The 27,937-nt window shown below is 48.7% G+C and overlaps 1 protein-coding gene across 1 annotated transcript; it reads left to right on the top strand.

Moving 5' to 3' along the window:
- Positions 1-1,735: 1,735 nt before the first annotated feature.
- Positions 1,736-25,816, top strand: LOC144097854 (uncharacterized). Its single transcript, XM_077630466.1, has 3 exons — positions 1,736-1,920; positions 7,043-7,182; positions 25,771-25,816. The coding sequence occupies exons 1-3, from the start codon at positions 1,801-1,803 to the stop codon at positions 25,814-25,816; spliced, it is 306 nt and encodes a 101-aa protein (XP_077486592.1). The 5' UTR covers positions 1,736-1,800.
- Positions 25,817-27,937: the final 2,121 nt, after the last annotated feature.

Below are 27,937 nucleotides of genomic sequence, written 5' to 3'. Positions count from 1 at the left end.
TTATCCTTTATGCGGACGGCACATTCGTCACAAATATATTCAGACATTTTGTCAGGAACACTAGACAGTAAACGAAGCAATACGGGACACAGGTAGACAGTATTGGCACGAAACGCACTCAAAACTGGCCGTAGCAGTGGGTAAAGTATAAACAAGTCAGGCTAACAGAAAATAAGAGGCTGCACGCCAACCTGTAACGACAGCAGATGCACTTGATGCATCTGCTGCCTTTACAGATGCAGCAGATGAGACCAGTCCACTCGCCGCCACTGCGGCTGCCAAATGAGGAAGCCACCGCAGTGACACCCATATTTGCTTAAAAGGCCGCCAAGTTTTACTCAGCTAAGCCGGCAAGCTGAGCTTTAGAATTTTTGTTTGCCTTTTCTAGGCTATAAAAGCTCCGTTCTCTTTGCGAGTCGTCTTTTTTGATTAGGAAGCGGTGCCCTATCGATACAAGCCAATTTCCGTTTTTTCTCAGTGTATACCTATAATATATGCTAGCCTCCTTTTATGCTCTCTTATATATGAGACATGCAAGAAACAAGTATCTCAGCAGTCTGTCGGCAGTACATAATAAACAACGACTTACAGATATCATAATAGTTTTAAAAAATCATTATGTTGTGTTGAAAGTACCAGGGATTTGACCAAGATATCTAATGCATCCTTTGTGCATTGTAGTGTCTTCCCGATGGTAGAACATGAATGGATAAGAAAAATACGCTTGCTGAAATATACAGTTTTGATACTTGTAGCAGTGAGACTACGCAATAGCTCTTTGGGACGTAGTAAATCAGAATATAAAGCAGGAGGGTGTACAAGAAAATTTTTTTGATTTGACTGGATTCTTTGATTTCTTCATCAGATACAACGTAATCAAGCATCAAAAGATGGAGGAGGTTTTTCATAAAATTGTGGTTCTTCATTTATTGACCGTTAAACACGACGTGCTAGGGTAGCACGTGTGCGCTGTTTGCAGTAAATGCGATAACCAAGCAACCTCGTCGGGTGATCACATATGTCGTTACATTTGAAAGCAGGTTTGCTTTATCGGCGCACTTTTATTTGTTTATGCCACTGTATCCCGCGTAATTGTGCGTCGACGGCAGACATCATTGTTCCAGTTTTCAAGTAAGTACATTTTAATGGTAAAGTCAGGTCCTGTTCAGTTTTTATGTATTTATTTGCATAGAATTATATAAAATATTCACGGTGAGTGTACTTGAGATTCGAACCTACATAGTTAAAAGGTGTGTACTGACTGCAGTAAAGAAGTCATTGATTTGTTGACTTCACGGACTTAATTTTGGAAAGTTTTAGCTGGTTTTATTAAGCCGACTGGCAGTCTGAGGCCTTTTCGGAAGGGTAAGCGAATTTAGCGCGTTTTACGCGCTTTGTCAAACTAAGAGCACCTGCACCATGCGCAATTTGCGCAAAGGTGCGTGTTCAAATGCCAGCGCTTCTAGCTCACTTTTCCTCCAGTTGTGCCGCGTGGTATTCGAATGTCATTTTGACAGAGGAGTTGTGTCTGTCGAGCGAATATGCTCGAAACCCTACAATGGAGCATAACGTTGCTCAGGCCGCAGCCAACGCGAAAATATTCCAAGGTCGAAATTCATTACACGCCGCAATCTACGTGCGCCGCAGCAGGAGGTAACGAGGAATTAGTTTTCTGAAACGAATGGAGAGGGAGAGAAAGCATGCGTTCTCTCTGGAGGCAAATACGCAGAAAGCTAGCGTAGTCCACTTTAAAAAGTTTAGCGCAGCCATCCGCAAGGTGTAGTCATCCAGTACAACACGATGAGGACTTTCGTGAGCTTTGCCTTGGTCAACTGCTTTGCAGGCGTCCTGGTCATGGGAAAACTGCCACCCCCTGGAGGACCACAGAGCCTTCAGATCGAATCGTTTGACGCCTTGAAGGTAGTTATGAAGATCTGAACCTCAGGGATAGAAAAGACTTTAGATGTCGTTTTGTCACCATCTTTAAACCGAAAAAGTCTCCGAGATTATCTGGGACCGATTGCTCCAGAAACAGTCTGGCTGTTTTTATGACCTCGTTTGTCATTGCCTACGGTGATATCTAGAGAGCAGAAATAATGGGGATTGATGAAACCACTGTGTTTCCTCGTTAATTTAATGCAGTAATAGGATCAAGAGCAGGTAGTTGTAGATCATGATAGTTCTATGTCTTCACCAACAAGAGACACATCTTGAATTTTACGTGGTTGAAGAGAATGCGGGGAGTGGTATATAAAGTCTTGTGAAATCGAAAGGAAAAGAACCCACTCGAACTACTTGCGCTTCACCGTGACTGTGAAATTCAACAACGGCTCGCCTTTGCTTGTCACTAATGAGTATCACCAAAAAAATTATTAGATTATGCTAGCCGGCATGGCGCATAAATCAGCGAAAGCTGATTGACAATAGCGGCTGAGAGGCCTAGGGTGGCGGGCCCATCTTGATATTTCACAGGCGACTGCCCGGCCGGGAGTCTCACAGGCTGGTTATGGTGTATATATGCACTCGTGCATAATCGGCGTTCTTCCGCTAGCGGTCTACGGTTCGGTCGCGTTCCCGCCTCCTTCATGGAATTCAGGGCCTGCTTGCACAAACCAAATAGTCTAGTTCACTATGTTGCCTTATTCGCAGTCTAAACCCTCCGTTGATTTTGAGCAAATGAAAAGCGTGTACCTGGTCCTTGGATCAGTGGACAATAATAATAATAATAACAATTGGTTTTTTGGGGAAAGGAAATGGCGCAGTATCTGCCTCATATATCGTTGGACACCTGAACCGCGCCGTAAGGGAAGGAAAAAAGGAGGGAGTGAAAGGAGAAAGGAAGAAAGTGGTGCCGCAGTGGAGGGCTCCGGAATAATTTCGACCACCCGGGCACCTTAAACGTGCACTGACATCGCACAGCGCCCGGGCGCCTTAGCATTTTGCCTCCATAAAAACGCAGCCACCGTGATCGGGTTCTAACCCGGGAACTCCGGATCAGTAGCCGAGCGCCCTAACCACTGAGTCAAAGCGGCGGGCTCAATTGACACCTCAATCGCACTTTGCGGAAACGTGATCCAACCCGCCGCGGTGGCTCAGTGGTTAGGGCGCTCGACTACTGAGCCGGAGTTCCCGGGTTCGAACCCGACCGCGGCGGCTGCGTTTTTATGGAGGAAAAACGCTAAGGCGCCCGTGTGCTGTGCGATGTCAGTGCACGTTAAAGATCCCCAGGTGGTCGAAATTAATCCGGAGCCCTCCACTACGGCACCTATTTCTTCCTTTCTTCTTTCACTCCCTCCCTTGTCCCTTCCCATACGGCGCGGTTCAGGTGTCCAACGATATATGAGACAGATACTGCGCCATTTCCTTTCCCCCAAAAAACCAATTATTATTAAACGTGATCCGGGTTCGAACCCGACAGCGGCGGCTGCGTTTTTATGGAGGCAAAACCCAAAGGCACCCGTTTTCTGTGCGGTCAGTGCATGTTTAAGATCCCCAGGTGGTCGAAATTATTCTGGAGTCCTCCAATACGGCACTTCTTTCTTCCTTTCTTCTTTCAATCCCTCCTTTATCCATTCCCTTATGTCGCGGTTCAGCTGTCTGGCGAGATGCGAGACAGATACTGTGCCATTTCCTTTCCCCAAAAAACAATTATTATTATTATTATTATTAAACGTGGAGGTGGTGTACACCTGCATATTGACGCAGTTATGCGCCTTTGCTTTTCTTGCAACCAATGTAGGGTTTAGACTCCGTTAGTTCTGAGGAAATGAAAGGAAAAATATAAAAATTGGTTTTTGAGGAAAGGGAATGACAGCGTGTCTCAGATATCTTGGTGGTCACCCAAACCGCGCCATAAGGGAAGGGTAAAGGAGGTGTGAAAGAATAAAAATGGAAAGAGGTGCCGTAGCGGAGCGCTTCGGTATATTTTCGACAAACTGGGGATTTTTAATGCGCACTGGCATCACACAGCACACGGGCGCCTTTTGCGTTTCGCGTCCATCGAAACGGAGCCGCCGCGGTCGGGTTCAAATCCGGGATGGTGGTGAAAAACATTATTGACAGGCCCTTATAGTTCAGAATTTCACAGGTGGGCTGGCTTCTTGTCCTGGGTGGAGGCCGTCAGTCCGTGTCTGACGGCGACCTTCTCCGCCCACTGCACTTGCCTCAGTTGTGAGGCCGGGTCGGAGCTAGAGACCACGACCTCCCACCCCTCCGCGTCCGCGAGGGGCCATTGGGCCGGTGGTTGCAACTGTCGGCTGATGACCATAATGTGGTCGAGTCTGGCTTTCGGGGCACCTCAGAGAGAACATTCAGGGGGTGCGAGTAGAAGGCACGAAAAGCGCAAGTAGCGCTTGGGAGGGGAAGGTGCGAGGATGGAGTTCTGGCCAGGTCGTTTGTTGTTTTGTTAGTTATGTGTGTGGCGGGGGGTAAAGTAGACGTTCTTCGCGATAGCGTAGCGTGATGTCATGATATGTGATCAGCCGTTCTCTCGGGCTGTCTGGGTCTTCGGTAGGCGCCACTCGGATGAAGAACGCTAGCAGCAGAATGGGCCGCTTCGTTACCGGGATTACCAGAATGGGCCGATACCAAGACTATTTGGATGAAGAGAGGTGGTTGGGGGTTCGAGGTGAGAATTTTATAGGCGGCAGCGTGCATCTGCTTGTGAGCAAAAATTTTGAATGGCGGTTCTGGAATAGCTCAGGATAAGAGTGGCACTGGAAGACGACATCGCCAGCGCGATGGCTCCTTCTTCGGATTCAACCGAGGTGTTTGCCTTGATCGAGCCTGATGTCGTGTGTTGTAGGTTCCTGGAGATTACGCAGAAGGCGTAAGCCGGATGTTGGGAGTACCCTGCGGTATCTACGTAGACTATGTCAGGTTAGTTTTCGTGTGCTTTATGCAAGCCGCGGGCGCGGGCAGCCCGTCGTGTCTGGTGGTGGACTGGATCATGTTTTTAGGTAGGGGACGAGCAGTGAGATGGTCCCTGACGTATTACGGAACCTTGTGGGAGTTAATGGGAAGTTGATCGATCGGTCGGAGCTGGAGTTAGGCCAGAATGTGGCGTCCACTGGTAGTGGATGACAGCCTGTCTATTTGGACTATGTGGGGTGCTTCCGTCAGCGCACTGAGCTTGTTGTTGACTCCCATGCGTAACACACAAAAGGTGGCGGGGCGTTCAGGCAGACTTAAGGCTGCCTTGTAGGCTTGTATGATTAGTGCATATACATTTCTGTCTCCGTTTTGATGACGTAGAGCAGGGCTGGAAGTAAAGCATCCGGCTTATCACGAATGCCTGTACCAGTCTTCGGAGGTCATGTTCGCACATGTCGCGGTGTTTATTGGCAATGCGTTTGATCAGTCGAATGATCTGGTGCGTGGTGGCAGTCAGTTTGGAGATAGTCTCCGTACTAAGGCCGTTGTATTGCAGGAACATGCCTAGTGCGCGAAGCTTGCGCACTGCTGACACCGGCTGCCCATCTATAGTGATGTCAATGGAAGGGTTATCCTTTTTACGTGAAGTTTGGTGGTGTAACAGGCGTGCGGACTTGGCTGGGGAGCGAGCGAGGCCTATGGAGGCCTAGCAGTCTGCCGCCACCATTACTCCACCACCAGCAGCCGAGCGGCCTAACCACTGAGCCACCGCGGCGGGTGAAAGGAAAGGCGCGCAACTGGCTCCTGGGGTTAGTGGATATCTCAATCGCGCTTTGAGGTGGTGATGGTGGCAGCGGTGTCTTCACAACGCGTTGCACGGCTGCTGTTGTGCCCCTTAAATTGCTTCTGTTAAATTACTTGCACAAAGATACTAAAGATTTCGCTGTAAAACTGAACATTTCTTCATACGTGGACGTCATGCGTATTCTTATGTTGACGAGCCGCCCATTCCACTCATTTTTCTGCCCGATGGCGCAGCGAGAGCCTTGGTTGAGGCACTTTCAACGGCGCAGTGGACATTAAAGGGCTCCTGCAGTCAGCGTTCGAGCCCGTGTCATGTGACATTCGCCATAAAACAGAACCTTGCATGTCCGTCAAAAACCTGTATACTGAGGTACAAATAAGTGGTATGACATGCTTCCAAATCATAGGTATAGTGGCCAGTGCTCAGCTAAGAATGGAAAGGCGATCCTATGGCTATTAAGTATATGGCACGAAATTTTTATGTGTGCTGAGGCACTCTGCCGGATAAAAAATGGAATGGGCCCTAGTTTTGGAAGAAACGCTGGAGATTTTTGGAAACGCTTTTCTAATAAAGAGAATAAAACTGTCTTCTATGTTTTGCGCAGTTCGGTCTTTAGGTGGCGGCAACATTGCTACGCCGTGATCTCAAATACAGATCTTGAGAAGTTATGGCTGATGAAACTTCAAGAGTCTTGGAAATTCCGATAAGAGTCCAGGAGTCGAGGTGGCTGCTGCATGAAACTTATTCGTCTCCACAAAAGTATTCTGTCAAATTCCCATGTACCGCTATATATCTGGCAGAAAAAAAAATCGCACTAATGCCTACTGTGGGTAGAAAAACACTCCATGAAAATGTGTTGCTTGTTGCATGCGTTTGTTGCTACGAGTAACTTTGTAAAATTGATTACTGGATGGTAATTTTAGGATGGTTGTTTCTGTTATTCATAATGCTGGTAATTTCAAGTCGAAGAGCACAGCACTACTTTCGCAAGCTTTCAAATCCAAAAGGGAATTCATTATTTCGATAACAAATGCTTGTATTGTTTGCTGTTTTTTATTCCACGAAAAAGCGACAGCGTGGGTTTGAAAACTGCTGTATATTTAGAAAGCTAAAATTATAAATCAAGCGTTCGCAGTTCTCTTAGTGTCAAGTCTATTTGCCGCAAGAGAAATACTCCATCTTTACGATTAAACACACAGGATGAAAATAAAAGGTGCCGTGCTCCATTTATACCTCAAATTGACCGCTCAGCAGATGCAAATATAAGGGGCTCGAGAAAATTGTGCTCTTCTTTTACAGGGTCGCATGTTTGAAATGTTGGCACCATGTTGACATTATTATGCATTTAGAAATATTTTACTGCAGACCATCGCGAAATTCGAGTACCTCGTCTCCATCTCGGATTCGGACAACGACACGAACTTCGAGTGCCTGTCAGCGAGGAGACAAGACTTTGACCCCGAATCTCATACAGTTACCTACGTCTGGACCTTCCCTTCAACTGGGTATGCGATCATTAGCTACTATTTTGCACCTAAAGATATAGCTCTAAGCAGTGTTAATGGCCGAACAATGCAGTCATGATAATCACCACCAGGTTGCTGAAGACCACTGTGGGACAAAGCGTTCTCCAAGTGATTTGCAAATTATTCGTGGCCTTCCATGCTTACCCGCAGAGTCATAGCTTCCCTGGAGATTTCCTTGCCTCTCTGCTTCCTACCAATGTTTGTCGGCATGAATTGGTGTACCTTTCCCTAGGTGCCAAGCTCGCCAAGTTGATTTACTTCTAGCTATCATTCCTGGCCGGTTTATGTGCCAGCAATGCCTGCTTTATGGTGTTAATAATCGAAGACTACGACGTTTGCACCAGCAGGCTGCTGACACCAATTTTCGCGAGCCTACATTTGACGGATGTTCGTTTAACACAGGCTTCATTGTAGTCATCCTGAAATACTCCTCTTAGATGCCTCCCCCTGCCCAACCTTTTCTCTCGGATCAATTACAAGCTAGCATCTGCGATACTCTTACGTTTTACATCCGAAAAACATAGTGAGTTACGAAGCCAGCCATCGTGCAGGGCTCCGTAACAGTTCTTTCATTGGGGGCTGTTTATCCGGTCCTGAAATCCAAGGACAGGTGTGCGCGAGCGTTTGACCTGCAGCCAATCGCTGCCACCGCCACTACCGGGTTCGAACCCCTCGAACGAGCTCTGAGGAGCTCAAATCCATAGCCACATAGCCATCATGGGAGGAAGTGGAAAATTTTGAAGTGGTAGCTTAACTACTAAAGGTAACGGACTGAGAACGCGTTGTACGTCCCAAGACCATCAAGACTCAGCCAAAGTCAAGCCTTCAGTTTACGTTTAGAGAACCAGTGAATGGTCAATGGTCAGACCAATGGCCAAGCCGTTGCAAAGGTCAAAGGTCGTTTCAAAGTCAAGTCAAGGCCATCACGGTCGTCAAGATCACGTCAAAGTCAAATCAAGGTCAAGTCTAGGTAAACCAAAATTAAGGACTTCAACAAGGATAAAAGCAGAGAACAGAGTTTCATTCAAGAATTAAACCAGTGCTCCAACCCAGAACTAACACAGTTTCAACAAAAGCATACCACTGAGCGGGGTTCATGCATTGACGTATTGTTACAACGAGAACCAATCCAAGCCTCGCTAAGTCTTTCCAAGATTTTCACCAAGACGAACTAGTTCACTGACCCCCGCAGTTTGATCCTAGCCGTCACCAAGACTGAACAACATAAAAGACATTGCTTCCCATTACAAGTGTCTTTATTAGCTAAACTAGTTCGAGACTTTGATCAAACAACTAACGGTGGTTTAGCTTTGTTTCTCCCTCGGTTTAGCCAAAGATAAACCACCGTTAATTTCTGCCTTAAGGTTGGCTGGTTAGCTTCTATTTTGGCAGAGGAGGTAGCCTGGGCCGGCAGCGCAGTATAAATGGCTTAAGTTAGCTGATTATTTATAGGTTCAGACGATACAGCTGAAATTCAACAACGATACTCTCGATGTTAAAAAAATATAAGTTTCCATAAGGCGTTTCTCTTACCGCCTATAGGCCTCGACATCTTTGGAGACGGAAGATTTCTTTCTTAGAATTACCTTGCCAGTGAAATGACAAAGGAGGGGAAATGAGGGGCTCGTCTTGAAATACATATGAAGGAGGCCAGCAGCCAATGAAACGTGCTCCGCACATGTTAGTACTGCGGAGAGACTGTTTCCTGAAACGCGGTGTTCTAACACGGCAGCAGGCCAACAACAAATGGAATATAAGCTGTCCGATACCTACCGCCGCTTGTGAAATAACAGCAGCAGAATGCTATGTCCAAGTCGACTGTGTGAAAAAATAATTAAGCTGGAGTTCGACAAAAAGTCAAAAATGAAGAACAGCATTCACGCACTTCAAAATTTTGGGATTGAGAAAAAGAATGGTTCCCTTTATGAGCTGTGACCTATCTATGACCAGAGTCTTTCAGAGGTATAGGATAGAGCAGTACGCTTTGGACTGGCTTCAGGGCAACACTCATGCAGGGCAGCACAACTGTGGCGACCAGTTGGTTATTAATCTAGCTGTTACTGGCCATTCAATGCGACGAGGCCTATTCGTCACTAGGTTTGTGGTCAATGCTACAGGTTACCTTCCTAAGCCTAATACGTGGAAATAACATATTTGTAGCATTATTCACAGCTACCCAAACCAAGTTAATTCGTTTTGACGGGGTCTCTATATGGAAGGCGAGCGTAAATGATTGCGCGCTTGATGACAGTGTTTTTGTAAGAAGATGCAGTAATCGTTGTGGGAAATAGCGTTTTGATTTTGAAAATGATGATAGTATATTGTTACGTGGACCAAATCAAGGCAGGCACAAGGAAGACCGGATCACAGGGCACAGATCACAGCGAACACCGTGCGGATAGCGCGCACACACCGGACACTTCCTCCACGTAGTCTTTACGGAGATTATCCGTTGCATGCCCCCCCCCCCCCCCCTTCCTCCGGTCGAAAAGGCACCGTCTCGGTGTACATCATGGCAGTGAAGCGGACTGTGAGACGTAAGGTTTGAGTCGAGAAACGTGCGCAAGAACAGTCTGATGCTGAGAGGACGTGGCACCGGGGAAGGCCGGAGCGATCTCCAAGGGGACTGCGGTGACTTGGCGCAGGACACGGTACGGGCCGATATAGCGGGACAGTAGAAGTGGGAAGCAGCGTGTCCAGAGGGAGCAGGGGCTCGCGGCCGTACAAGAGATAAAAAAAAAGGGAGTAACCGGGAGTATCATGGAGGGAGGAGTTGTAGGCGAAGGTCACATAGGGGAGAGCGATATCCCAGTCGCGATGGACCGGAGAAACGTACATAGCCAGCATCTCGGTGACAGTGCTGTTGAGGAGTTCTGTGAGGCGGTTTGTCTGCGGGTGGTAGGTGGTGGTGAGCTTATGTTTTGTAAAGCACGACCGAAGAACGTCAGCAACAACTCTGGACAGAAAGCAGCCGCCTCGGTCGGTGAGAAGTTGACGGGGAGCACAATGGTGTAGGATGAGGTCAGTCAAAAGAAAGTCGCCAACATCTGTAGCAGTACTGGTGGGGATTGGCCGCGTAATCGCGTAAAGAGTAGCGTAGTGTGTGGCAACAGCTACCCATCTGTTTCCCGAGGTGGATTCCGGAAACGGTGCCAAAATGTCTAAGCCGACTCGATGGAACGGTTTGGGTGGGACGTCAATGGGCTGAAGCAGACCGGCTGACAGAGTGGTGGGGCGTTTCCGGCGCTGGCACTCGTCGCAGGCAGCAACATAGCGGCGTACGCAGCGGTAGAGGCGGGGCCAAAACAATCGACGGCGCACGCGGTCGGAAGTGCGGGAGACACCCAAGTGACCAGCAGTGTGGAGATCGTGCAGCTCTTGGAGGACAGCAGTGCGAAGGTGTTTGGGCACTACGAGGAAGAGATCTGAGCCAGCTTGGTTAAGGCTCCTGCGGTATAAAACTCCATCACGGAGCACAAATCGGCGCATCGGAGAGTCGAATGAGGCGGTGTGGAGGCGGTCGATAATTGAGCTCAGCTCGGCATCGTGGCGCTGTTCTTCGGCCATGTTAGCGAGGACAAATAGAGAGCACAGAGCGTCCTCGCTGTCAGTGCCAGGATTGTCACACGGGCCAACGGGGTAACGGGAAGGGCAGTTGGCATCGTCGTACATGCGACCAAATTTGTAGAGTACAGAGTAATGGTACTGCTTCAGGATCAATGCCCAACGACCAAGCCGTCCTTTAGGGTCTTTCACGGAAGGGAGCCAGCGCAAAGCATGGTGGTCAGTGACAACTGTAGAGGGGTGGCCTTATAAATATGGCCGGAATTTCCCAACAGTCCAGACAATGTCTAGATAGATAGATAAAGAGGAGGAGGAAAAGGCAGGGATGTTAACAAGAAAGGGGTTCCGGTTGGCTACCCTGCACTGGGGAAGAGGGATTAGGGGACTAAAAGGAGGAAGAGAGAAGGGAAAAAAGGCATAACACACACAGGCACAACGCTGTCACAATTTGTCACTCAATCCAGTCGCTCTCAAATAGGCAAAGAGTGCCTTGTATGTCTTGAGGGCAGTCGACTGCTGTGGCCACGGACCGAGGATCTTTTGCTCTGTTAATGGGCGAGGATCGAGGCGGTCCAGGGCAAAACACAGTGAATGTCTTGCACTCGCAAATGCAGGGCACCCACAGAGAAGATGAGCGATGTTCTCCTCACAACCACAGTTCTCACAGGCTGGGCTGTCGGCCATCCCCATCCGGAAAGCATAGTAATTGGTAAATGCAACACCCATCCATAAACGGCATAACAGTGTTGCGTCGCGACGTTATAAGTTACGTGGAAGAGGAAGCCGCAGTTCAGGGTCCAGTGCCATGAGGCGGAGGTTGCAAAACTCTCCCGTGTTCCACGCTGAAAGTGTGAGCTCCAGCGCCAAAGGGCGAAGCCCAACGCAGCGTCAGGTCTCGATATTGGGATCCTCACTGGAAGTCCGTCGTTGTGAGCAGAACGCGCAGCCGCATCGGCCTGGTGATTACCGTTAATACCACAGTGTCCTGGCAGCCATTGGAAAATGATGTCATGACCTTTGGAAATGGTGCCGTGGTACAGTAGACGGATCTCAGAAACAAGTTGCTCCTGCGACCCGCGGCTTAGCGTAGCTTGCAGGGCTTGAAGGGCTGCTTTAGAGTCGGTGAAAACCGTCCAGTCATGTGGAGGTTCTTGACTGATGAACTCTACCGCAGCCCGTAAGGCTGCGAGTTCTGCACCAGTTGAAGATGTTGGATAGGTCGTCTTCACTTTCATGAAGATGGATCTGGCCGGTATCACCACCGACCCCGCAGAACTGGTCGAGTGAACTGATCCATCTGTGTAAATATGTATGCGGTGACTGTGGTAAGAATGCAGGTGATTCATTGTCAGTTGTTTGAGAGCGGGCAGTGATACACCAGCTTTCTTTGTAATGCCAGGAATATAGAGGTTCACCCGAGGTTCATGAAGACTCCATAAGGGTGAGCACGGTCTTGACGCAGGGGTGAACTGCGATGGAAGATATGCGCGATGGGCTTCAATGACTTTGGAGAATGCAGTACGCGGCCTAATTATTGGGAGTGTTGGGAGGTGATGACAGGGAACCTGTGTGAGGTCCGAATATATGTTCTCATGGTGTCAACAGCAATGTATGTAGTAACAGGATGTTCCCGGGCAACAAGAACAGTTGCTGCTGTTGATGCACATTTAGGCAGTCCAAGACAGATACGGAGAGCTTGCGCTTGCACACTTTGATGAGTGTTGATATTTGTTTTTCTAATGGAACTACATATCGGAAGACTGTAACCTATGTAGCCCAGAAATAGGGAACGGTACAGTTGTAGCATCGAGCGCACTGATGCGCCCCAGGACTTTCCCCCGAGGAAGGAGAGGACGTGGACAATCGCAATTAGTCTCTCATGTCGTAGATATATGGACTGCACGAGTGCTTCCTGTCGATGACAACACCAAGGAATCTGTGGCTTCTCTCATAGGGAATGGCTTCGCCATTGATGCGAATGGTGTAACGTTACATTATTTTGCGTGTGAACGCCACAAGTGAACACTTTTCGGTCGAAATGTTCAGGCCCTGCAAGCGAAGATAAGACTTCAATATCGATGCCGCTTTTTGAAGTCTTGCACGAGCTTGAGGACGGGTAACCCCTGATGCCCAAATACAGATGTCGTCTGCATGTACCGAGATATGAGCAGATTGTGGCAATACGTCGACCAGGCTGATAAGAGCAAGGTTGAAGAGAACTGAGCTCAGCACTCCACCCTGAGGGACTCCGCGCGAATTTCGGTGTAAGGACGTTGGTCCGTACGCAGTCAGGACAAAAAACGACCTCTGTGATAAATAGCTGCGTGTCCAGCTGAACGTGCGGCCTCCGATCCCAGGAGCTTCCATTGCGTCCAAAATGGCCTGATGTGTTACGTTTTCGTACGCGCCCTTGACATCCAAAAACAATGCCACGGTCAATCTTTTCAAAGTTTTGCTGTGGTGCACCGACGTTACAAGGTCAACCACGTCGTCGATAGAAGAGCGGCCCCGTTGGAACCCAGACATGAAGGTTGGATAAATCTGATATCGCTCCAAGTACCATTCCACGCATGTGAGCAGCATTCTTTCCATGACTTTGCTGACGCAGCTGGCGAGTGCAATTGGACGGTATGATGAAAGGTCGAGCGGTGATTTCCTCGGCTTAAGAAGTGGAACCAGACGACTGGTCTTCCAATCATGAGGAACTATGCCAGCAGTCCATGACTTGTTATAAGTGTCCAAAAGAACCCGTCGAGCTTCTTGGCCAAGGTTTGCAAGTGCGGAGTACGTCACACCATCGGGCCCTGGTGATGATGACCTTCTACAACAAGCCAGCGCAGCATCAAGTTCTTCCATGGAGAAGAGTGCATCCATCCGAGAATCCCGTGAGGGTGGAACATTGTTGCAGTGCAGCGTTGCGCTCGGATTCGGAGGGCCTGTTATTCTTGCGCAGAAATCTTCGGCTACCTCAACCACACTGCGCCTTTGGTGGAGCGCTAAGGATTTGAACGGGTAGCGCTGTTGAGGGTACGTGCGAAGACCCCGAATGACGCTCCAAACGCGTGACAAAGGCTTCCGTGGATCAAGTGTTTGGCAAAATGTCCACCACCGTTGTGTTTGCAGTGCCTGAATTCTGCGCTGAATCTTCTTCTGTATGCGCCTAGAATCTCTTAGGTCTAGGCGCGACTTTGTGCGTCGGTACTGCGCTCTGCCCTGCGCCGTTGTGATCGCAGTCGCTGCAATTCGAAGTCAAAATCGGTGTAGTTAGCGACAGGGTTAAAGGGGCAGGTGGCGTGTTCTATGGCCTCCTTAATTTTTTGTTCAAGACCGGTAGAGAAGCCCTCTGCGCAAGCAGCCTCCATAAGTAATTTAAAAACTGTCCAGTCAATGCGCTGCCTACACGTGGCTGGGGAAAATGTGGAATGGCCATAATCAGATAGGTTGGGATATGGTCGCTGCCCTGGGTTTCTACGTCCGAAAACCAACGCACGCTGTGGTTAAGGCACTTTGAAACGAAAGTCAAGTCCAAACAGCTGCTATAAGTCACCCCTCGTATATAGGTCGGGCTTCCGTCATTCAGGCTCTGGAGGTCATGGTCAGAGGCGAAGGACACAAGCTGTCTTCCCTTACGTCCATCCTAACGCCTCCCCACGTGGTGTGATGGGAATTGAAGTCACCCATAATAACCCACGGAGCAGGTGTAGCTGCCATCACACCACTCAACCTTCTGGCGTCGAAACGACTTGATGGCGCCAAGTACACCGCCAGTAGCGTAAACGTCTGGTCTCAGCTCTTCACTGTCAGGCAAACGTACTGATTGTCTTCGTTCGGAGGAACTGAATGTTGCACATATGTAAGTTCACGTCGAATGTAGACGATGACTTTGCTGGATCTGTTGCACGTGGGTGATGAAAATGCCTCGTAACCGGATATTCGCAAAATTGCCGGGGTCTTCGGTTCACAAATCACAAGAATGGGGAAGTGATTCTCGTAGACGTAGTGCCGTAAATCGGAAATCCGGGACTGTAGCCCACGAGCTTCCATTGGAAAATGAAAGCTTGCTTGACTTTCTTTTGAAAAGACAGGTCCGAAGGAGCCATGATGCCGTCTACTGTAGAGCCGCAAGAACTGGATGTAGCGCGTCCAGCACTTGAACTGCGCTATTTGCTGCTGGCGTGCGTAGGCTGGAAAGCAGAGCACGCATGGCATTCATTAGTGTCGTGAGCATTGCATCACTTGCATATCTGGGCCATGACCTTGATCGTGCCTGTTGGCTGGATCAGTCGTAGGCGCTGCACACTGCCCTGAGTGCGCCAACATCCCTGACGCAGTAGGCGTAGAAGGCTTTGGCAGTGGTGGCCAAGTTGCATCTGAGGCAGCAGGTCCAGCCTCACCAAGCGCCGGGCTCCCCTGATTAGGTGCGGTTTTTGGTGGAGGCGGACAAGCTGCAGTTGGGTTTGGGGCATTATTGTGAAATGTGAGTGCTTTCTTTCACGACCTTCGGCGGCGCGAACGATGTCGTCGCACCTTTGCGGCGGCTTGTTTGTGCGTAGAATGGTCTCGCACCATTTGCTTCAGTACCGCCCGCTGGGTCTTTAGACGGGGGCAGTCTTTCGAGGAAGAGTCATGAGGGCCGTGGCAGTTGGCGCACTTCAAGGTAGTCGCGCGGCAAACATCACCGCTGTGTGACTCGGAGCATCGCTGGCACACGATGGAGTTGATGCAGAGGCCGCTCACGTGGCCGATCCTCATGCACTTCCTGCATTGAAGTGGCTTAGGCACAAAAGGTCGAACTGGATGACGAAAGTGCCCAACCTTCACGTACGATGGAATGCAGTCACCCTTGAAGGTCAGCTTGATGAATGTAGATCTTCCTAACCGCTGAACTTGAATGATGGAAATGCCGTTGGTTGCCGGCTTGATCAATATTGGTAAATCTGCATCACAGATGGCGATGTCGACGTTGTAGATTACGCCAGCCGTTGGGCCGCTGTCCTGGAGAATAAGGGGGCGTGCACTGATGTTGCCGAGTTTTGTGATTGCGGTTAAATTCTCTAGTCAACTTCGCTCCACCAGATCAATGGCAATTACGTTTTTGAACGGGTTGATTCTGACATCTTTTATGCCTCCCGGTACAAGGCTCTCCAGATAAATAGAGATGGCTTGCCTGTTCAGTAGGTTCAAGTTGTCCGTTGAGGTCAACGGCACAAACAAGGCTGTATGCGCTGAGGAACTTCGCGCCGTGATGATCCTTGGCGTTCTTGATGAGGACACCGTTGACTTGCTCGATGAGGACGATTCGGCTTGTCTACGTAGTCTGCGCTTGGCCTTCTTGCCAACAACCGGTATGAAACCGTCGTCGGCCGAGGACGAGGAGTCTTCACTTGGCACCAAGTACAGAACAGTGCCCTGGCTGCTCGAGTCACTCTGGCGGTGCAGGCGCTTCCTCTGGGCGGCTGCTGCCGACCCACCGGGTTCCAATAGAGGCACAGCAGCCTCCACTTACATCGCCGTGGCAAAAAGGGAGTGGCGCCTCCCTGATTATAGCTCAAATTACCAAAAACTGCACAGACGTGAAGGCAGCGTTCTGATACAGAACAACTTCCAGACTAGATCTAAGCACTCACGTTCGGTAATTGAATAATTTCGCTCCGGTGCAGAAAGAAGACGGCTCGCGTAGGCGACGAGACGGTGCTGTCGGGATTTCCTCTGAGAGAGGATAGCGCCAATGCCATAGCCATTGGCGTCATTGCGGACTTCAGTGGGAGCGGTCACATCGATGTGTGCCAGAACTGGCTTGGTAGTAAGCTTCAGCAAAGGTTGTAAAACGCTTGTGCTTGGCCGGGTCCCCAGATGAAGGTGAGTATTTTTTCAGGAGGCTGGTGAGGGGGCGAATGTGCGTGGAAGACGAAGTTGTTCGGTATTTGGGCATCTGTATTTGGGGATCAGGGGTGAGCCGTCCTCAAGTTCGTGCAAGACTTCAAAAGGCGGCATCGATATTGACTTGCAGTGCCTGAACATTTCGACCGAAAAGTGTTCACTTGTGGCGTTCACACGCAAAATAATTTCACGCTACACCATTCGTATCAATGGCGAAGCCATTCCCTATGAGAGAAGCCACAGATTCCTTGGTGTTGTCATCGACAGGAACCTCTCGTGGAGTCCACATGTCTACGGCATGAGAAAGAGACTAATTGCGATTGTCCACGTCCTCTCCTTCCTCGGGGGAAAGTCCTGGGGCGCATCAGTGCGCTCGATGCTACAACTGTACCGTTCCCTATTTCTGGGCTACATGCGGAACAGTCTTCCGATGTTCAGTTCCATTAGAAAAACAAATATCAAGACTCTTCAAAGTGTGAAAGCGCAAGCTCTCCGTATCTGTCTTGGACTGCCTAAATGTGCATCAACAGCAGCAACTGTTCTTGTTGCCCGGGAACATCCTGTTACTACATACATTGCTGTTGACACCATGAGAACACATATGCGGCACCTCACACGGGTTGCCTGTCATCACCTCGCAACACTCCCAATAATTAGGCCGCGTACTGCATTCGCCAAAGTCATTGAAGCTCATCGCGCATATCTTCCATCGGAGTTCACCCCTGCGTCAAGACCGTGCTCACCCTTATGGAGTCTTCATGAACCTCGGGTTCACCTCTATATTCCTGGAATTACGAAGAAAGCTGCTGTATCACTACCCGCTCTCAAACAACTAACATTGAATCACCTGCATTTTTACCACGGTCACCGCATACATGTTTACACAGATGGATCAGTTCACACGACCAGTTCTGCGGGGTCGGTGGATATACAGGCCAGATCCATCTTCATGAAAGTGAAGACGACCTATCCAACATCTTCAACTGGTGCGGAACTCGATGCCTTACGAGCTGTGGTAGAGTTCATCAGTCAGGAACCTCCACATGACTGGACGGTTTTCACCGACTCTAAAGTAGCCCTTCAAGCCCTGCAAGCTGCGCTACGCCGCGGGTCGCAGGAACAACTTGTTGCTGAGATCCGTCTACTGTACCACGGCACCGTTTCCAAAGGTCATGACATCTTTTTTCAATGGCTGCCAGGACACTGTAGTATTAACGGTAATCACCAGGCCGATGCGGCTGCGCGTTCGGCTCACAACGACGGACTTCCAGTGAGGATCCCAATCTCAAGTCCTGACGCAGCGTGTGTGCTTCGCCCTTTCGCGCTGGAGCTCACACTTTTAGCTTGGAACACGGGAGAGTTTTGCAAGCTCCGCCTCAAGGCACTGGACCCTGGACTGCGCCTTCGTCTTCCACGTAACTTAGCACGTCGCGACGCAACATTGTTATGCCGTTTATGGATCGGCGTTGCTTTCACCAACCACTCTGCTTTCCGGATGGGGATGGCCGACAGTCCTGCCTGTGAAAGCTGCGGTTGTGAGGAGACCATCGCTCATCTTCTCTGTGAGTGCCCTGCATTTGCGAGTGCAAGACACACACTGTGTTGTGCCCTGGACCGCCTCGATCCCCGCCCATTAACAGAGCAAAAGATCCTCGGTCCGTGGCCACAGCAGTCGACTGCCCTCAAGGCATACAAAAGGCACTCTTTGCCTACTTGAGAGCGACTGGATTGAGTGACAAATTGTGACTGCGTTGTGCGTGTGTGTGTTATGCCTTTTCCCCTTCTCTCTTCCTCCTTTTATTCCCTAATCCCTCTTCTCCAGTGCATGGCAGGCAACCGGAACCCCTTTCTGGTTAACATCCCTGTCTTTCCCTCCTCCTCTTTATCGATCTATGGTGAGGGGGCGGGCGATGTCGGCGAAACCTTCAACGAATTGACGAAAGTAGGAGCACAATCCCAGTAAGCTTCGGACGTCGTTAGCAGAACGTGGCTGGGGAGCCTTTTACGGCTCTAATCTTATCAGGGTCAGGGTGCACCCTTGTGTTGTCGACGACATCACCAAAGGTATTGAGCTGACGGCGCTCGCAACGGCACCTAGACGATCTGAGGTGCAGGCCGGCATGACGAAAGAGGGAAAGGATCTGGGAAAGGCCAGCGATATGAGAGGAAAACGTGGGCAAAAAGACAATGACATCATCGAGATAGCACACGGAGGTGGTCTACTTAAAACCTTGCGAAAGGGTATATATCATTCGGTCGAATGTGGCTAGCGTGTTGCAAAATCTGAAAGGCATAACTTTAAATTGATAAAGCCAATCAGGTGTCACATAGGCGGTCTTCTCACGGTCCTTGTCATCTACAGCAATTTGCTTGTAGCCGGAGCGAAGATCTATGGATGAGAAGAATTTGGCACCATGGAGGCGGTCAAGTGCGTCTTCGATACGCGGCAGGGGTACACGTCCTTTTTAGTGATTTTATTCAAGTGGCGATAACGCAAAAACGCCAGGATCCATCGCTTTTCTTGACAAGTACGACGGGTGAGGCCCAGGGACTGTGTGAGGGTTTGATAATGTTTTTCGCGAACATTTTAGTAACTTCCGCATTGATAACCTGACGCTCGGCGTGAGAGACCCGGTAGGGGTGGTGACAGATAGGAGGGGCATCGCCGGTTTCAATGCGGTGCTTGACGGTGAGAGTTTGGCCCAGCGCAGTGTTGTTCACATCAAAATTTGTTGAAAAATATTCGAGAAGGGCACGTCGTATGGCAGTCTGTTCTGGACGGAGGCCGGTGGCCACCATGGTCGTGACGGCGTCTGTCGACAGTGGAGACTGCCGGCGCGGGGCGGCGGTGCCTTGAACAGTAATGGCGGCCAACTTAGCGACGTGGCAAGGAGCGAGAGGGGAGAGCGTAGTCACGCAGGTGCCGGACGGGAGCCCTTGAGAAGAGACGCCGAAGTTGACGAAAGGCAGAGAGAGGGCGTTGGCTTGGACGGTGGCGATGGCATAAGGCAGGGCAGTGTTACGGGTCAGCAGGAGGTAACGAGATAGTCGCCATCGGGAACTCGGCGAGATTGAGTCAGTGGATCGAACGAGGCGGTTCGGGATGACAGGCGAGCATATTGGGTACTGAAGAGTCACAGTGATACATCGACTGGTTCTGAATCCAGCAGTGGAAGTTCGACGTGTAGGACACCCTCCGAGCAGTCAATGAGGGCGCAATGTTCAGACAAAAAATCCAAGCCGAGGATAAGATCATCGGCACAGGTGGTCAGCACGGTGAACTTAATTGGTATACTGTGGCCGGCAGTAGTAAAGCGCACAGTACACGTACCGTCGACAGCAGGCGTGCCATCATCCGCGACACGCACACGGGACAATACAGGCGTGAGGACTTTGCGGAGGCGACGGCGGAGGGCAGTATCCATCACTGATACACGAGCCGCGGTGTCAATCAGGGCGCGCACAGGAACAGGGTCGATAGTGACGTTTAGGAGATTCGGTAAAGAGGTCGAGAAAGGATTTTTCGTCCGGATCGTTGACGCAGCGTCACCCCGGAAGCGGCATCATTTAGTTTTCCAAATGGCAGCGGCTGTTGGAAGGCGACTGTGGGGAACGAGAGCGGCGGCCCTGCGGCGACGGAGAGCGGGAGAATCGGCGTGGAGGAGAAACGGCTGCCTCAGACGGTTCGGACGGGGCTGTGGGAAGAAGTTGTGGGACCAAGCGGGACCCTAGAAGGAGGGGAAGACGTCGCGCGGCAAAGAAGACCATGGACTGCGGCAATGTCGGGAGATGTGGCCAATGCGAGAGTACCGGAAGCAGATGGGGCGGTCGTCTGCCGTGCGCCACTCATTGGGATTGCGGTAACGCGGCGGAGAATAATAGGTGCGACGAAAAACACAGGGAGGTGGCAGGGGGGTATCCGGGCTTCTGGTGGCACACATTGCCGGAGGGAGGTTCAGGTTAGCGAGTTCCTGTCGCACGACGGCCTGAATCAGCGACACGGCGGGTAGAGAGTTATCAGGTGCGTGCGGACGGGACATCACAGGCGCAAGGGCTTCCAGTTCGCGGCGAACAATCCGGGTGACAGTGCCGGGGACACTATCGGAGGATGCGCGAGACGGTAATCGCTGTTACTCGCAGGAAGAGGTGGCTGCCGTATTAGGGAGCCGAGAGAACTGTTGTGGAATTAGGCGGCTTTTAGCCTGCTCGAAAGGACGACATTCTTTTATGATTGTGTCCTCGGTACTACAGTCTTCGCAAAGAAATAAATTTAAAGCATCATCCGAAATGCGTTTAAGAACATAGCCCACCTTGTCGGAATAGGTCATGGCGGCCTCAACTTTGTGGAAAAGCGCCACGACATCTCGAATATATGCGACATAGCTTTCTGTTGACGAGTGGGCGCGCGACGCGAGCTGCTTTCTCGCGAAGAGCTTCCAGTCATCGGGTCTGTCAAAGAAAGTACTGAGCTTTTCTTTAAAAGTGTGCAGCTCGGCCGTTCGTCTTAGTGAGTTTCGTACCAGACCCGGGCCGGGCCACTAAGACAGAAGATAGCAGTCGCCCGCACCACGGCGGGATCCCACCGGTTATAGGTGCTAACTCGTTCATATAGGCTGAGCCAGTCGTCAACATCGGTGCGGTCGTTCCCAGAAAAGGTACTGGGGTCACGAGGAGGAGCCATGGCCATGAAGGGAGCAGCAGGAGTGGTTCCTGACTCGCCGGGGAGAGCCATGATGGTAGTAGACCTGGCTTGACGACCGCTGCGTGGCATTGAGATCGCCTACCCCGCACCTGCAGCAAAGACGTTACGTCTAGGTCGGCACAAGGACGACCGAGCACAGGGCACAGACCACAGCGAACACACTGAACACTTCCTCCACAACGACTTTACGGAGATTATCCGTTGCAATATTTTCGGATTTATATATCATTTCGGAGCTAAATTTCTCAGAACTGAAATGCATATGCTGGACTTCAAATAGAAACGAAGATTAGTTACTTTCAATGGAATAGGGTTAGGGCTTGAAAGAAGAAGGAATTATTTCGCGCCCGACTCATACGGTGATTGTTGGCCGAGTCACAGACGCAAAAAAAAGAGCATACTAAGCTTCAATCTAGCAGCGCTTTGAACCGCGTTGTGCTTATCTTTTATACGCGGCAGTAAGCTAATGACATGGCGTGTGCTCTTTCTGCTTTTCAGACATTTACACACCACTTACTGCTTATTTCAGTGTAGTTTATTTTTCAGTGCGTACATAAAGAGGCCGGAGTTCAGCTTAACGTGACCATCTGTCTCTTCACTGGAAAGAAGCAGGCAAAGGAAGCAGGCAGGAGAGAATCGGGCAATAAACAAGGCATACAGGCATATACTAACAACAAAATAAAGCGCGAATCATGCAACAGTAAGTGAATAGTTCATATAACATATCGACACTAAAAAAACCAGAACAGAAGAACGGATAATCAAATAATGCCCTTTGCATGTATGGTTATGCGGAAGATGGACGCTTGCTGGAGAACTTTGGCTTTCCAGTTGTTGGTCTGCCTGCAACGCTGCAGCCACGCATGAGTGGCTGACGATTTTGGGTTGGTTCTGTCATGTTTTCAACGATGCTTTATGGTGTGAAAAATGTATTGGCACGAGCTTGGACATTTTGTCGAACGGCGCGTGTGGAGCCAGCATCCCGAGAGCATTCACCCTATCTTCAACCAGCCGCACTTTTGTGGCTCCTGCTGCACGCATACGTGGAGCGTTCCGAGCTCGACGTTCCGTCTGAAGTACACCCTTGTCCCTTCCGCATAATGACATCTGTGCGACGTCTATGCTGACGACTGTATCGCAACTTCAGCTGTCGAGACGGCGTAGGGGTGCAGATTGCCGCGTCGTGCGGTCATTCCACAATTATGATGACTTCTGATCGATTTCACTATGTTTCCTTAGGTGGTGCTTTAAGGCATGGCTGTCTTTAATGTCTGTGTACGTTAAGTGTCCCCCAGGAGGTCCAAACTGTTAGGAAGCCCCCCCCCCCCTCCCCCCCCCCCCCTCACTGCGGCACCTCTCTTTTCTTCTTTCAATCCTTCCCCTCCATATCTTAGAAGTCATCCAAGTGGCCCCTGTACCACGAAACATGCAGGCAGATCTACGCTCAGGGCGCCGCGTTTCCGGAGAACGACTGCTACAATGAAGATATAACTGTCAGGGACACTCTCGCTACACGGATGCCAACTTATATCTCGACAGACCGGCAGCGGCAGTAAGCATAGGAATTCGCAACCTTGATATCGTCACCACGAGTAGACTTCTTTCAGCCAACCCTACGGAAACTGAAGGAACAACTATTGCCATGGCTATCCCTACAGGCAAAGAACGTGTCACAGCACTGTGAGGCTCTCAAGGTACCCTTCGCCGCTATGCTGCAGGGCACCTGACGCCAAGATCCATATGCCTGCGATTTCGGGGCACTTCCGTGCCACAAGTAAAGCTGGTACAGACCTACGGACATGAGTGTGTGGAAGGTGTGGCATGTGTCGAAGTGTGTTCCAGGTTTGTTTATTTATTTGTATACAATACTGCCAGTCTCAGTAAGAGACCGTAGCAGGTAGGCAATCAGTATAATATAAAGTTCTAAACAATAAAGATAAATTACAAGAGAAATAAAAGGCAACTGTTACAAGTGTTAGATAACTAGTAGTAGGCAGGTTACCAAAGCATACCTTGAAGAATCAGAACTGTAGCAAAAAAGGAAACAAGTACAGCAGCAGTCGTTCATGCCAACAAGCATGACAGTATTCGAAGTATTTAACAATAAGAACTAAAGAAAGCGAAAAGAAAGGTAACGGGAGACAATAGATAATGCAATCATCCTAAAAATAACATATCAAGATATGTCAATAAGTAATTGTTGTGCAGTAATCAGGTAAAATGTAGGACTATTGGCACTTTACTGATTCTTGTTACATTCTATTAACCTTGAAGTGAAGGAAGATAGTGAGTCCAACATGGTAATCGATGGATCGAGCTGATTTCATTCGCTGATGGCTAAAGGAAAGAAAGAATGCTTGAGAGTGTTCGTTCGGCATGAGTATTCAGGCAGCGTGTGCGCACGCTTGTGCCGAGATTGCCGTGACTGTGAGAAGGATGCATATTTAGGCACATCTATACCGTAGCTGTTGTGTAATAATTGATATAAAAACTTCAAACGGGATTCTTTTGCTCCAGATAATAGTGATGGAAGGCCACATGATGTGGCAAGATCGGTAGGGGATTCAGAGGGTTTGTATTTGTTATGAATGAACCTTACAGCTTTTCGTTGCACTCTCTCAAGCCGAGTGATGTTAGTGATTTTAAGTTAGGTTAAGTGTGGCTTCGCTATTTATTACGATCAGACAGATGAGCAATCCGGTTTCTATTGTTTCCGGAATGACCACAATTAATACTACCGCGCGTGAAATATCACGTCTAGTCAGTTTCGTAATTTGAAAGATTTAACCGTTGAATGTCTCGTTCAGAGTGAAATCCGATTTTCACTTGTTGTCGGAGTTGCGCGCGAAAAATACGGATTGGTCGAAAAGGTGGCTATATTAAACGTGGAGAGGCGGACTTGAAATGTAAACGAAACATCAGAACGCTGAGGATTAGAAGGTCTTAAACATGACTGAACCATCTTTATCTCATTAAGTACATAAAGAAAATTAATTGTGCTGAAAAGAAAATTGGAGTATTTAAACAGCAACAGAATATCTAGCCCGGTCGTTGCTAGTCGGAGCCGCTACCGCAAGGTCACGCAGGCACGTTTTTTTCCGAAAGCCAAAAAAATGTATATTTACAGTGTTTTATATCGTAAAGGGGTAAAACGACAGCGAAGAAAATCTAAAAAAATTTAACATTTCGTGTTTAACATAGGCAGGCACTTAAAAGTAACGTTGCAGGAGAAGTTATGGCAGTGATTGGGAGCTGTCGTACTATGGAAAAGAAGCGTTGTCCCGCAGAAAGCGGGGGAAGCTTGGCCGTAAAAATGAAAGAATATGATAGCCCGCTGTACTCTACTTTGCCTGAAACAGCCACTAGGCGGCGTAACGTCAGCTTGTTCGTATGCACAGTGCGTCACCGCTCCCAATTTTTAGGTTGTGTTGGGGGTGTTGTCTACGAGATACCGCTCTCTTGCAAACAAGTGTATATTGGACAGACCGGGCGATGCTTGAACGTTCTGCTCATGGAACATGATAACCTTTCTTTAGACACCGTTCTTTCAAGCATCGCTCAACACTCTGCAGAGTGCACCAAGAAAAATAAAGAGTTGTGCAAAGCTGATTTTAAAAAAAAACACCGTGTTGTACCGGCATCGCGACCAGCGCACTCGAGAGATAATGGAGACATATTTCATCGAAAAGAAATAAGATGTCTGTGTCAGCACTCCCTCGGTGGCGTTATATGATAATGAGATAGGTTTTTTAGGTGCCTCTTGATGTACCACCTTTTTTGTTTAATCTGTGACGCAGTGCATTCGTGTTTTTGAACGTTGGAGGTGATAGTGCCCTCGTCGCTATCTGTGTACCTCGTACCTATCGCACCTATGTCGTTTTTCTGTATATGTATATATTTTTGCGTTCCTTCTTAATAAATCTTAGTTACGAAGCAGCGCTTGTTTTGTCCCCTTTTCTGTGTCCTTCGTCCGTTCGCGCTGAATTTTACCGCCAAAATGAACTATGTCATGTCTTACTTTCAAACGCGAAGATTAAGTGTGCCCAAAAGTTTTTGCGCCACGTCTATCGGGCACAGCTACATGGGAAGGAGTGGCTTACAATAAGGAAGGCATTATCAAATGCAGGTTTCGGGGTGTTTCTTAACTTCCTTGCGATCAACTAAAAAATTTTATATATTATTGCATCTGACCGTTGTGACCAGGAAAATAAATTGGCTTCCATGTGAAAACTTGTGACTATAGCAGAGCAGTTTTATTTCTGGTATTATTACCATTGCAGTTGGAGTGTGTGATCCTCTCTGGGTGTTTCATGGATGGCCGACAGTGTCGTCTTTCATATCCTGTGATAAACGAAGTAGGCAAAATTTTTTCCTAGAGCCTGTGAATAAAATGTAAATATAAATTTCTTGCACTCTTCCAGAGAAGAAGTACCATTCCACGCAAAAACTGGGGACACTGTGTTTTGATTAACTGCGCATTCCGAGTGTTTAAAATACGACGGCTCTCATATTGTCAATCGCATAGTAATTATTAGATGAGGCACTGTACAAATAATTTCTGTTAATGGTTAGTCACGAAGTTGGCCTTGTAGGACGCAACAACGCTTCAGGATAGAGAACGTCACGCGCAAACTACAGAATTGCCACCGTTCACGCCCAGACTAAAGTTTTCAATACACGTGAGTAAGGCAGAGATGAAGCAGACATGTGGTATTTTCCTGCAGTTTTTAGCTCTGGCACTGTATTAGACATATATAGGTACATTTTGAAAATAAAGTATAACAACGAGCACGACTGGTACACGCATAAATGCCTAAACAATTACGCGTTAGGACTCTTCTAGAAACGTTTATTTCCTCACAGTATTTACAGATTGTTGCCAAAAGGCTAACATAATTCCTTACAGTGCTGTTCTTGTTGCATGCAGGTTCCAGTTTTAAACTGGAAATTAAGTTTGTCCTAAAAAGTTCCGCTTCAGTAAATGGAACCGTGTTCCAAGTACTGAAATCACAAAAATGTTACAAGAAACGCTCCAGTTAAATTTAAAAGTTTTTTTTTATGTGTCATCGCCAACTCACCAGCATCTGGAGCATCGTTGCGGCCATATTTCAAGTTTATGCGGAACCGCGTTCCAGGTACGACTTGCTTGCAAGGGTTGAGCCTGCTAGCCGCGACAAAAATCCCCGTGCTGCTGCTTTGCAAGCAAGCTGAACCACTTTTGCAGTCTACCGTTCTCGCATCGTGTTTTAGACGTTCTGGAAACAAATCATTGTGCGCTTTGGGTAGTACTTGTCTTAATTACAACTCCGCCCATAAAGGGACGCTTTTAAATGGTTGTTAATACCTCGGTTAAATTGGTGTCGGTAAACCATGTGTTTCACTACACCGGACCTTCTGTCATAGAACTATAGTGGTGTAGTGAATACGGCAAGCTAAATATAGGTAAGAATAATAATAGGACGCCAGAAAATATTTCTGTGCTGAACCCACTTCTAAGAACCACACAGCAGAGAAAAACAATATGAGCGAAGTGAATAAGAAGAAAATAAGGATGACAAGAGGCATTCTTTGCCGGTGATGAGAAATACAGATTAGAAAAAAAAATGGTTGTAAACTCAAAACACCGGCCCCCTTTCGAAGACTCATAATATAACTTGGAACATGGGAGTGTTATTATTGATAGGCACTTCACGTGGGTGAGAGAAGGGCTCCTATAAAGTTATGCGAATAAAAAGTGCCTACGTTTGGAGACAGACTGCGTCTCCTGTTTCCAAATGACTGTTTCCAAATACCGATCTGCTTTGCAGGCGAAAACATTAAACAACGGCAATTTTTTTGTTGGCTTTTAAAGCTAAGGGAAAAGTTGAATTTTCTTCAGGCACCTGGCAGACGTCCAAGCTTTCTTGAGGCATTATCTTACGCCATAATGCAATGTGACGCACTAAATTCAATAGTGTAGGAAAGCTTTTCGAAAACATCACCGGACCGGCTTGAATACCGTTAGGCTTACTGACACTGCAACTAGTTTTCTGAAGCTTGTGTAGCTTCATATATTACTAAATTTAGACAGGTTGGTCGGACCATCGCAAGTGTTTAAAATACCGACCTTTGCTCTCTGACCCCCTCGCCCCCCCCCCCCCCCCAAAAAAAAAAGCGCAAAAACTCTTTGCCCTAAGTCGTGAACCGTGGCTCACCGGACAAGCAGCACATGTTTATTTTGGCAGGGAAGTGCGCGCACTCGTGAGCGAACTTTGGTGAACCTCTGTGCGTTCCTCGAGCACACGGGCTTGACGTCCGGTCTGTTCTCCGTCAGGTAGTTACACGCAGTGACCGAACGCTCCGCGAGTTCTACCTTGAACGATTAATAACTGGACGCCCCACTCCAGTTGTAGCCAACACAGTGCTGTGCGCGTGTGTTTTTAATTCCTCTAAAATGAACTAACACGTGCACAACCTATTTCTTATTGTGTAAATAGTTTGTACATATTACTTCTCCCCTTATCCCCTCTTCCTGTCCCCTCACCTCTTTCATTTCATTTCCCCATTCTGCCTGCTATCCTTCATTTCCGCTGCCCCAGCTCAGGTGCT

This window comes from Amblyomma americanum, chromosome 7 (assembly GCF_052857255.1).
Source record: "Amblyomma americanum isolate KBUSLIRL-KWMA chromosome 7, ASM5285725v1, whole genome shotgun sequence".
Taxonomy (NCBI): Eukaryota; Metazoa; Arthropoda; class Arachnida; order Ixodida; family Ixodidae; genus Amblyomma; species Amblyomma americanum.
Note: the sequence above shows the minus strand (reverse complement) of the source record. Positions and strands in the feature narration are given on the sequence as shown.

Bases quoted from the DNA above. Each gene is read 5' to 3' on its own strand.
- LOC144097854 (XM_077630466.1), top strand. From the start codon at position 1,801: ATGAGGACTTTCGTGAGCTTTGCCTTGGTCAACTGCTTTGCAGGCGTC. The intron at 1,921-7,042 runs GTAGTTATGAAG...ATTTTACTGCAG, and splicing joins AATCGTTTGACGCCTTGAAG to ACCATCGCGAAATTCGAGTA. The intron at 7,183-25,770 runs GTATGCGATCAT...GCACTCTTCCAG, and splicing joins TGGACCTTCCCTTCAACTGG to AGAAGAAGTACCATTCCACG.